Source organism: Oncorhynchus mykiss, chromosome 8 (genome assembly GCF_013265735.2).
Source record: "Oncorhynchus mykiss isolate Arlee chromosome 8, USDA_OmykA_1.1, whole genome shotgun sequence".
NCBI lineage: Eukaryota > Metazoa > Chordata > Actinopteri > Salmoniformes > Salmonidae > Oncorhynchus > Oncorhynchus mykiss.
In genome coordinates, this window is record NC_048572.1 from 59,682,583 (window position 1) to 59,694,192 (window position 11,610).

Sequence of the window (11,610 nt, forward strand, 5' to 3'; positions counted from 1 at the left end):
TTTTATGTACATATGTGAACTTGTTCGATTTTACTGCATGGTTAGAACTAGAAGCACAAGCATTTCTCTACACTCGCATTAGCATCTGCTAACCATGTGTACGTGACAAATAAAATTGGATAGGGAACAGATGGGGTAGGGAAATGTAACACTTAAAATTCACAGAGTGCTCTGACAACAGCATGATCATTTTCTACTTATTTTAAAGCTATATACACACACTGTTCGTTTACGTTAATGTTTGTGGAGTAAGACAACTTTTTGGGTCCTAAGAGAATTCTATTCTTCAAGAAACAATGGATCAACAATCAAATAATTTAAATGCCCACTGAACAGACACCCAGACTGCTTCTTCAAGAAACAAAGTGAAGCAATGTTTAATAACCACTCATGAGATTAAATACGTACACCAGTTTTATTGACAAGCTACAATAGTTACACAACAAGTCAAACGTATTTTACAGCAACAAATACCTTCAAAGTAATTCACTATAACATGAAACATTTGCAGTTAGGATGCTGACACCAGAGTAGCATTTTTGGTTTCAATTGACAGTTTGAAGGATTAAACAGGTTCTTATGGAGCACACGGAGGGATAGCTCTTTCCACATGATTCATCGGTCCAGCCGTTTTCAGCTTAAGAGGAAACACGAAATAGAAATTACCTCTCGATGTACACACGAAAAGAGAAAAGTAGGTCACATTTATTTGTTAAACTTGCTCAAAAAAGTTTAATTTGATGAATGATAATGTACCGCCAAAGTTGATCTGAATACATGGCTCTCTGGCACCATTGCGGTTATTCGGCTCCCCTTCAGCCCAGCTCTCGTGATCAAATTTGGAGCCGTCACTCCAGAACCATAGCCTGTCCTGTGTGGAAGTAGTGAGATCTCAGTATCAAATGTTACATGCATTTTAGAAATTGTTCAGCAAGCACAACACTCATGGTCTTTCCTCCAACAAAACGGTAAAAGCCACCACTACCAAAACGTGCAGACTGACAATGGAACTGTTGGGTGAAAAAAAATACACAAGTGTTGATACTACAACCACATTTCTAGAAATCCCAAAAATAGAAAAAGACAGCTAGTAAGTTGTTTCTGCGCCATAGCAAAGAGGAAGAGGCGAAGCGAGAAGGGTAACTAAGCCCAAAATCTGCCTTCTCAAGCGGGTAGCGTTTTTCCTGGTCACCAAGCAACTCGTTTTTGTATGGCCGCCAATAAGATGTCGAATTTCATTAACGAAAAACATAATGGCTTATTTGAGCAAATATACGTTTTGTAATGCTTAGGTTGTTACAAGTACTGATACAAGTAGCACACATGACATGCCAGAAACTGAGAAAACCATTTCTCTCGGAATTGTGCCTGTCCCTCGAATCTGCCCGACATTGCAGACTCTTCACATCGTTAGAGGCCAATGGAGTATCTGTGGCAATTGCTCTGGATATTTCGAGATGATCAACTCAAATCTAGACCTACAACCAACAGTATTTATTTTGCTTTTGACAATGACTTCACACGAGGCATGCCTAAATACTTAAAATCACATATCAGTTTAAAGACATGACATCGGGCCATGTTTTCTTGAATTATGTTTGGTTAAAAGGTAGGCAAGTAACTTCATGCCTACTGTGCCAAAGCAATTTACAGTTATTAAAGTGGGAGTGTGGATATAATGGTAATATCCAAATTCCACGTAGAACTCGAGTTGCGAATGTCAATCTTTCCTCTGCGGTACCTCAAACTGTGGTCATTACCAGCTGAGAAACTGGCGAGTTGATTACTCCTGGCACAGAGTTGTCTGACCAGTGTCTTAACACCTACTCTGAGCTGATGGTTTTATTAGTCTTAAGTATTAAGGCATCTTCACTTTGGGTACCTTTTCCACCTTTGCTTGAACAGCATCAAATCCACCAATCCAGGTAAGAGGGAAACTGCCAGTCGCGACCAACACCACCGCCTGTAGAAATTGGAACTCTTCATAGCTGTGCACAGATGCCAGGTTTGCGCCAAGGTACTTTACAGTGTTGTACACAGGCTTCAGTTTTTCTCCAAGTAACTGACAGTGGCGCTAGAGCAAGCAGTACACAGAGACAAAGACATGTCATAATGGAAGTATTAGTCAGTTGTCCAGTCTGAGAATTTGTCTTCTGGACTCTCAAATATAGGAATTAGTTCATCTCAGTCTTAACCCATGCCTTGAGGGTTCTAATATACAAGAGGGCCCAACTCCACACAATATTGAAAAGCCTATAGAAAATTGCAATTACAGCATATTAAGGGGAGGTTCAGTATTTTACATGAGGCGCCTGTTAAAATAAGGCCAAAGCACCTTTAACTCAAAAAACTAAGTTGACTTCAATTGTAGAAGGTAAGCATTATACCTCTGCATTGGGCCATGTCCTTGCAGTTTTGACAAACATGAAGCAGCGTGAATTAAATTGGAACCAGCCTCTGGGGCATGGGTTTCTTTGGTCTGCTGCAAATCTCACCAAATCATCTGAAAGGAGAAGACAGGGAGGGTTCTGAAATTGCAGCAGACTTTAAAGGATAGTCCAGACTGACCCTTGCGTCAAAAATAACATTTGGAGATCAGTCATGCCACACTACAACAAAACATACACAATCAATGATGTAAAGCACAAACTCATTCCACAGAGCGTCTACAGGTTTTCGCTCCTCCCTCGATTGATCAATTTAGGTCACTAATTAGTAAGGAACTCCCCTCACCTGGTTGTCTAGGTCTTCATTGAAAGGTAAGCCAACTGCAGATGCAAGAGACTCCGTGGAATGAGTTTGACACTCGTGATTTAAAGTGTGAGGCTGACTCTTACTTGCTATGTTCAAAGTCATTCTGTCACCCAGTGTAAAGGCAGCGCTGAGAAGCAGTAGAAGGGTCAACGTCGCCATGGTGATAGTCTCCTGAGAGACACACGAGATAAGCCATCAGTGTTTCCCCAACCTCTCCTCAAGTACCCCAGCAAGTCCACTTAACACATTCAACTAATGAAGGGCTAAGGAATACCAGGAATCATCTCTTCCACCACAGAGTAGATTAGCCTGGCACACGGGAATAAGGAGAAGTCTATGCTCTTGGGTTCTCCCCAAAACAGCACCCTAGCTAACTAACCCCGATGCATGGCACACCTAGTAAGTCACCTTTTTGCAAATGAAATTGGCTGGTAAAGTACATTTTTCTAGAGCAGGAGACTCAACTTGCCTGGCATGAGCTACCTTTTTTTAATACACACGTCGCACACGTTCTGGCAAAAGACACAGTAAAATGGGTAATAAACTACTAAAGGGGCCCTATAAAAAAAAGCTGTGATTTTAAACCCCAAATTACAGCCATTTTCATAAATGCTCTCAGTTCAATTTCCTGGTTTGCCACTCAATTACAATTGGTAATGGAGAACAAAATGTAATGTTCTGAGTCCATGGCAGTGCTTAAATCACATCAGAATACCATTTATTTTATGTCTGGAAGAAAAGTAACACATGAGAAAGCAATGCGTGGTCGAATGTGCCAGTCTAGCGATGGTTCTGTATTGCCAATTGCTGCTCATTTCATGGCAAGGTTTGCAAATAACAATAGATACAATTTCTATACTTTTGACAAGTATACCTTGCAGTTAATACTTAGTCGTGAAAGAATCTGGCAACCCACTAGGCATCAACTGGCTACACAGGGAGTGAGCGACAGACAGGGCAATATTGCTGGAAATTAATTGGCAGATATGGTTTTAAATGTGACGTTTTAAGCCAATAGTTGACTAACCAGAGGTGGGATAACGTCAAGTCGCGTTGATTTAGTAACTTGCAGTGTCTGATACTTGAGATTTGTTTGACAGTTGTTTGACACGTGAAAAAAATCTATTTTAAAAATCTGAATTGTTTGGCAAACTACTATGATCTGTTGGAGACCCCTGTCCTATGTAACACACTACATTTGAATAGGGTCACATATGCCCGATGGGTACTGGTCATAAATTACCATTTGGGATGAAAGCAGATACAGTACTAGATGACTATGTTGAACTCTCACCTGTAGTCTGGTCATGTCAGCGCTCTGTTTGTGAGTTGAGTTCTACTGCTTCCTGCTCTCCTTTTTTAAGGACCCATCCAGTCAGACCCCTCCCTCTCTCATCCTTTAACCGGTCAAATAATCAACTAATCATCAAGCTTTTATCATTTGAATCAGCTGTGTTGTGTTAGGGCAGAAACCAAAACGTATAGCCACGGGAAGAAGTTTGTTGGTGCAGGGTACTTTTAATGAATGTTATTTTCAATTGGGGTGCTGGAAAAATATCTTTGCCTGTGGTCCACTATTATAGCACAACTTTTGTGAAAATGTAACAAATCTATAAAAAGTTAACATATATACATATATACAGTACCAGTCAAAAGTTTGGACACACCTACTCATTCAAGGCTTTTTCTTTATTTTTACTATTTTCTTTGTAGAATAATAGTGAAGACCTCAAAACTGTGAAATAACACATATGGAATCATGAGGTAACCAAAAAAAGTGTTACACGAAACCAAATGTATGTTAGATTCTTCAAAGTAGCCACCTTTAAACTTGATGACAGCTTTGTACACCCTTCTCTCAACCAGCTTCACCTGGTATGCTTTTCCAACATTCTTAAAGGAATTCCCACATATGTTGAGCACTTGTTTGCTGCTTTTCCTTAACTCTGCGGTCCAACTCATCCCAAACCATCTCAATTGGGTTGAGGTTGGGTGATTGTGGAGGCCAGGGCGGTCTGATGCAGCACTACATCACTCTACCTTATTGGTCAAACAGCCTGGAGGTATGTTGGGTCATTGTCCTGTTGAAAAACAAACTATAGTTCCACTAAGCGCAAACCAGATGGGATGGTGTATCGCTGCAGAATGCTGTGGTAGCCATGCTGGTTAAGCGTGCCTTGAATTCTAAATAAAACACAGACAGTGTTACCAGCAAAGCACCCTCACACCTCCTACTCCATGCTTCACGGTGGGAACCACACATGCGGAGATCATTCGTTCACCTACTCTGCATCTCACAAAGACACACTAATCAGACCAAAGGACAGATTTCCACCGGTCTAATGTCCATTGCTCGTGTTTCTTGGCCCAAGCAAGTCTCTTGTTCTTATCGGTGTCCTTTAGGAGTGGTTTCTTTGCAGCAGTTTGACATGAAGGCCTGATTCACGCAGTCTCCTCTGAACAGTTGATGTTGAGATGTGTCTGTTACTTCAACTCTGTGAAGCATTTATTTGGGCTGCAATTTCTGAGGCTGGTAACTCTAATGAACTTATCCTCTGCAGCAGAGGTAACTCTGGGTCTTCCTTTCCTGTGGCGGTCCTCGGGAGAGCCAGTTTCATCATAGCGCTTGATGGTTTTTGCGACTGCAATTGAAGAAACTTTCAAAGTTCTTGAAATGTTCCGCATTGACTGACCTTCATGTCTTAAAGCAATGATGGACTGTCATTTCTCTTTGCTTATTTGAGCTGTTCTTGTCAAATAAATGGACTTGGTCTTTTACCAAACAGGGCTATCTACTTTATACCTCCCCTACCTTGCCACAACACAACCTCATGAATCTGGATAAGAGAATGCCAAGAGTGTGCAAAGCTGTCATCAAGGCAAAGGGTGGCTACTTTGAAGAATCTCAAATATAACATAGATTTTGATTTGTTTAACACTTTTCTGGTTACTACATGATTCCATATGTGTTATGTCATAGTTTTGATGTCGTCATTATTCTACAATGTAGAAAATAGTAGAGAATAAAGAAAAACCCTGGAATGAGTAGGTGTGTCCAAACTTTTGACTGGATATCACCTGCAGGAATAGCCATTTTTGTTAAGCTCATTCCTACCCTGCTCCTGTATTCTTTTCAAACATCGACCAGTAGCATCGATAGTGCCTCTCTCTCTCTTTGCCAGAGTCTACCCCATTATAAGAACCCCAACAATAATTGCTAAAAGCCTATGTAAGCCTGTTGGCTGATTGGCATGTATGAGATGATGGAATTTGCTTTTGGAAAAAAGTTGAGGCTTTTTGACACTGGCTTGAGCGGGTCTTAGCAGAGCATGTGTATGTGAGCATCAACAAGCCTTGTTACCATATACCCTTTGAGAATGAATGAACAAATAGTTACTTCACACAAACATATGTACCAGATTCCTTTTGGGAAATTCATTTGGGTAGTTTTCTTTGCACATTGGAGGACCCCTGCAAAACCAAGCGTGAGGTAATGGCAATGATGTCATGTGTACTATCCACATCCTGGTGCTGAACTGTGAAACATCATGCGGTGCTGAACAATTTGAATCAGCTTGGCTCGTCTTGTGGAATACTCTGATCAAAACTGATACATTAATGAAATCGTTGCACTAAATGAATTTGGAAACTAGAATCTGATTAAGGGAAAGTTACACTTTTCTGTGAGCGCAATCAACCTATTTGTGCATGCCCAACAGAATGAACATTGTGGTGCGGGGACTGCCATATTGTGTTATCATTTTGCCATAAGGTGTAGAGAAATTTTTGCGGTTTTAAAGCCAAATTCCAGTAATTGTACACATTTTGCTATATGAGTGAGAGACTAATACATTCAATGGGGCCCTGTCATGCCAAATACTGTCTCCCTGTGTCACAATGGGATTCGAACAAGTATTAGCGTTCATTGCTATATCGATTAGAATTTGAGATCACAGCCTACATTGTGTTCTTTTCTTCGTCGCTATGCAAACAAGGCTGATTTCTGCGACAATTTCTGTTTAAACAAGCTTGTAACATGGAAACGTACATTCAAACTACTTTTTGGGGTACCTCGTCAACATTACATGAAATCCATGTCTTAAACGTTGCTACGTTTCGGGAAATGGCAAAGAAAACGTGTATTCTGCTTGACACATTAAAGTGACTTACCTTACAGATCAAAGTAAGCTGATGTCCACTCCATTCAGATGTAAATCCTTTTGATTCAGTCACTGGCTTGTCTGGCTGTCATGTTTTTCTTTTAACCTGCCCTCATCTACACTGAAATAATATCCTTTCAGTAGGCCTCTATTATAATTCACCCCCCCCCACCCCCCTTCATTAATACACCCTTGTGGTTGAATATATATATTGTTTTATGTACATATGTGAACTTGTTAGATTTTACTGCATGGTTAGAACTAGAAGCACAAGCATTTCTCTACACTCGCATTAGCATCTGCTAACCATGTGTACGTGACAAATAAAATTGGATAGGGAACAGATGGGGTAGGGAAATGTAACACTGAAAATTCACAGAGTGCTCTGACAACAGCATGATCATTTTCTACTTATTTTAAAGCTATATACACACACTGTTCGTTTATGTTAATGTTTGTGGAGTAAGACAACTTTTTGGGTCCTACGAGAATTCTATTCTTCAAGAAACAATGGATCAACAATCAAATAATTTAAATGCCCACTGAACAGACACCCAGACTGCTTCTTCAAGAAACAAAGTGAAGCAATGTTTAATAACCACTCATGAGATTAAATACATACACCAGTTTTATTGACAAGCTACAATAGTTACACAACAAGTCAAACGTATTTTACAGCAACAAATACCTTCAAAGTAATTCACTATAACATGAAACATTTGCAGTTAGGATGCTGACACCAGAGTAGCATTTTTGGTTTCAATTGACAGTTTGAAGGATTAAACAGGTTCTTATGGAGCACACGGAGGGATAGCTCTTTCCACATGATTCATCGTTCCAGCCGTTTTCAGCTTAAGAGGAAACACGAAATAGAAATTACCTCTCGATGTACACACGAAAAGAGAAAAGTAGGTCACATTTATTTGTTAAACTTGCTCAAAAAAGTTTAATTTGATGAATGATAATGTACCGCCAAAGTTGATCTGAATACATGGCTCTCTGGCACCATTGCGGTTATTCGGCTCCCCTTCAGCCCAGCTCTCGTGATCAAATTTGGAGCCGTCACTCCAGAACCATAGCCTGTCCTGTGTGGAAGTAGTGAGATCTCAGTATCAAATGTTACATGCATTTTAGAAATTGTTCAGCAAGCACAACACTCATGGTCTTTCCTCCAACAAAACGGTAAAAGCCACCACTACCAAAACGTGCAGACTGACAATGGAACTGTTGGGTGAAAAAAATACACAAGTGTTGATACTACAACCACATTTCTAGAAATCCCAAAAATAGAAAAAGACAGCTAGTAAGTTGTTTCTGCGCCATAGCAAAGAGGAAGAGGCGAAGCGAGAAGGGTAACTAAGCCCAAAATCTGCCTTCTCAAGCGGGTAGCGTTTTTCCTGGTCACCAAGCAACTCGTTTTTGTATGGCCGCCAATAAGATGTCGAATTTCATTAACGAAAAACATAATGGCTTATTTGAGCAAATATACGTTTTGTAATGCTTAGGTTGTTACAAGTACTGATACAAGTAGCACACATGACATGCCAGAAACTGAGAAAACCATTTCTCTCGGAATTGTGCCTGTCCCTCGAATCTGCCCGACATTGCAGACTCTTCACATCGTTAGAGGCCAATGGAGTATCTGTGGCAATTGCTCTGGATATTTCGAGATGATCAACTCAAATCTAGACCTACAACCAACAGTATTTATTTTGCTTTTGACAATGACTTCACACGAGGCATAGGTCACATGCCTAAATACTTAAAATCACATATCAGTTTAAAGACATGACATCGGGCCATGTTTTCTTGAATTATGTTTGGTTAAAAGGTAGGCAAGTAACTTCATGCCTACTGTGCCAAAGCAATTTACAGTTATTAAAGTGGGAGTGTGGATATAATGGTAATATCCAAATTCCACGTAGAACTCGAGTTGCGAATGTCAATCTTTCCTCTGCGGTACCTCAAACTGTGGTCATTACCAGCTGAGAAACTGGCGAGTTGATTACTCCTGGCACAGAGTTGTCTGACCAGTGTCTTAACACCTACTCTGAGCTGATGGTTTTATTAGTCTTAAGTATTAAGGCATCTTCACTTTGGGTACCTTTTCCACCTTTGCTTGAACAGCATCAAATCCACCAATCCAGGTAAGAGGGAAACTGCCAGTCGCGACCAACACCACCGCCTGTAGAAATTGGAACTCTTCATAGCTGTGCACAGATGCCAGGTTTGCGCCAAGGTACTTTACAGTGTTGTACACAGGCTTCAGTTTTTCTCCAAGTAACTGACAGTGGCGCTAGAGCAAGCAGTACACAGAGACAAAGACATGTCATAATGGAAGTATTAGTCAGTTGTCCAGTCTGAGAATGTGTCTTCTGGACTCTCAAATATAGGAATTAGTTCATCTCAGTCTTAACCCATGCCTTGAGGGTTCTAATATACAAGAGGGCCCAACTCCACACAATATTGAAAAGCCTATAGAAAATTGCAATTACAGCATATTAAGGGGAGGTTCAGTATTTTACATGAGGCGCCTGTTAAAATAAGGCCAAAGCACCTTTAACTCAAAAAACTAAGTTGACTTCAATTGTAGAAGGTAAGCATTATACCTCTGCATTGGGCCATGTCCTTGCAGTTTTGACAAACATGAAGCAGCGTGAATTAAATTGGAACCAGCCTCTGGGGCATGGGTTTCTTTGGTCTGCTGCAAATCTCACCAAATCATCTGAAAGGAGAAGACAGGGAGGGTTCTGAAATTGCAGCAGACTTTAAAGGATAGTCCAGACTGACCCTTGCGTCAAAAATAACATTTGGAGATCAGTCATGCCACACTACAACAAAACATACACAATCAATGATGTAAAGCACAAACTCATTCCACAGAGCGTCTACAGGTTTTCGCTCCTCCCTCGATTGATCAATTTAGGTCACTAATTAGTAAGGAACTCCCCTCACCTGGTTGTCTAGGTCTTCATTGAAAGGTAAGCCAACTGCAGATGCAAGAGACTCCGTGGAATGAGTTTGACACTCGTGATTTAAAGTGTGAGGCTGACTCTTACTTGCTATGTTCAAAGTCATTCTGTCACCCAGTGTAAAGGCAGCGCTGAGAAGCAGTAGAAGGGTCAACGTCGCCATGGTGATAGTCTCCTGAGAGACACACGAGATAAGCCATCAGTGTTTCCCCAACCTCTCCTCAAGTACCCCAGCAAGTCCACTTAACACATTCAACTAATGAAGGGCTAAGGAATACCAGGAATCATCTCTTCCACCACAGAGTAGATTAGCCTGGCACACGGGAATAAGGAGAAGTCTATGCTCTTGGGTTCTCCCCAAAACAGCACCCTAGCTAACTAACCCCGATGCATGGCACACCTAGTAAGTCACCTTTTTGCAAATTAAATTGGCTGGTAAAGTACATTTTTCTAGAGCAGGAGACTCAACTTGCCTGGCATGAGCTACCTTTTTTTAATACACACGTCGCAAGCGACTTCTTTCAAATAGGCTCATTCTTCTCTGCCCTACAACTCTTCAGTGTACCGTTCTGGCAAAAGACACAGTAAAATGGGTAATAAACTACTAAAGGGGCCCTATAAAAAAAGCTGTGATTTTAAACCCCAAATTACAGCCATTTTCATAAATGCTCTCAGTTCAATTTCCTGGTTTGCCACTCAATTACAATTGGTAATGGAGAACAAAATGTAATGTTCTGAGTCCATGGCAGTGCTTAAATCACATCAGAATACCATTTATTTTATGTCTGGAAGAAAAGTAACACATGAGAAAGCAATGCGTGGTCGAATGTGCCAGTCTAGCGATGGTTCTGTATTGCCAATTGCTGCTCATTTCATGGCAAGGTTTGCAAATAACAATAGATACAATTTCTATACTTTTGACAAGTATACCTTGCAGTTAATACTTAGTCGTGAAAGAATCTGGCAACCCACTAGGCATCAACTGGCTACACAGGGAGTGAGCGACAGACAGGGCAATATTGCTGGAAATTAATTGGCAGATATGGTTTTAAATGTGACGTTTTAAGCCAATAGTTGACTAACCAGAGGTGGGATAACGTCAAGTCGCGTTGATTTAGTAACTTGCAGTGTCTGATACTTGAGATTTGTTTGACAGTTGTTTGACACGTGAAAAAAATCTATTTTAAAAATCTGAATTGTTTGGCAAACTACTATGACCTGTTGGAGACCCCTGTCCTATGTAACGCACTACATTTGAATAGGGTCACATATGCCCGATGGGTACTGGTCATAAATTACCATTTGGGATGAAAGCAGATACAGTACTAGATGACTATGTTGAACTCTCACCTGTAGTCTGGTCATGTCAGCGCTCTGTTTGTGAGTTGAGTTCTACTGCTTCCTGCTCTCCTTTTTTAAGGACCCATCCAGTCAGACCCCTCCCTCTCTCATCCTTTAACCGGTCAAATAATCAACTAATCATCAAGCTTTTATCATTTGAATCAGCTGTGTTGTGTTAGGGCAGAAACCAAAACGTATAGCCACGGGAAGAAGTTTGTTGGTGCAGGGTACTTTTAATGAATGTTATTTTCAATTGGGGTGCTGGAAAAATATCTTTGCCTGTGCTACAGGCGCTCTATTGTGAAAATGTAACAAATCTATAAAAAGTTAACATATATACATATATACAGTACCAGTCAAAAGTTTGGACACACCTACTCATT

The 11,610-nt window shown here is 40.6% G+C and overlaps 2 protein-coding genes across 2 annotated transcripts; both read right to left on the bottom strand.

The window, feature by feature from the left end:
* Positions 1–352: 352 nt before the first annotated feature.
* LOC110530245 (ladderlectin-like) lies at positions 353–4,198 on the bottom strand. The gene is made up of 6 exons (XM_036985818.1): positions 4,049–4,198; positions 2,838–2,925; positions 2,388–2,503; positions 1,883–2,074; positions 757–871; positions 353–637 (listed from the first exon to the last, which is right to left on the bottom strand). Exons 1-6 carry the CDS (start codon positions 4,061–4,063, stop codon positions 546–548), a joined length of 618 nt encoding a protein of 205 aa, XP_036841713.1. The 5' UTR covers positions 4,064–4,198; the 3' UTR covers positions 353–545.
* A 3,335-nt stretch (positions 4,199–7,533) lies between these two features.
* LOC110518577 (ladderlectin-like) lies at positions 7,534–11,383 on the bottom strand. The gene is made up of 6 exons (XM_036985819.1): positions 11,237–11,383; positions 9,974–10,061; positions 9,524–9,639; positions 9,019–9,210; positions 7,885–7,999; positions 7,534–7,765 (listed from the first exon to the last, which is right to left on the bottom strand). Exons 1-6 carry the CDS (start codon positions 11,249–11,251, stop codon positions 7,674–7,676), a joined length of 618 nt encoding a protein of 205 aa, XP_036841714.1. The 5' UTR covers positions 11,252–11,383; the 3' UTR covers positions 7,534–7,673.
* Between the last annotated feature and the right edge of the window lie 227 nt (positions 11,384–11,610).

Excerpts from the sequence above, each read along its gene's own strand:
- LOC110530245 (XM_036985818.1), bottom strand. Across the intron at positions 2,075-2,387 it reads GGACATGGCCCAATGCAGAG|CGCCACTGTCAGTTACTTGG; the intron begins GTATAATGCTTA and ends TGCTTGCTCTAG. Across the intron at positions 872-1,882 it reads TTCAAGCAAAGGTGGAAAAG|GACAGGCTATGGTTCTGGAG; the intron begins GTACCCAAAGTG and ends ACTTCCACACAG.
- LOC110518577 (XM_036985819.1), bottom strand. Across the intron at positions 9,640-9,973 it reads AATGACTTTGAACATAGCAA|ATGATTTGGTGAGATTTGCA; the intron begins GTAAGAGTCAGC and ends TTCTCCTTTCAG. Across the intron at positions 8,000-9,018 it reads TTCAAGCAAAGGTGGAAAAG|GACAGGCTATGGTTCTGGAG; the intron begins GTACCCAAAGTG and ends ACTTCCACACAG.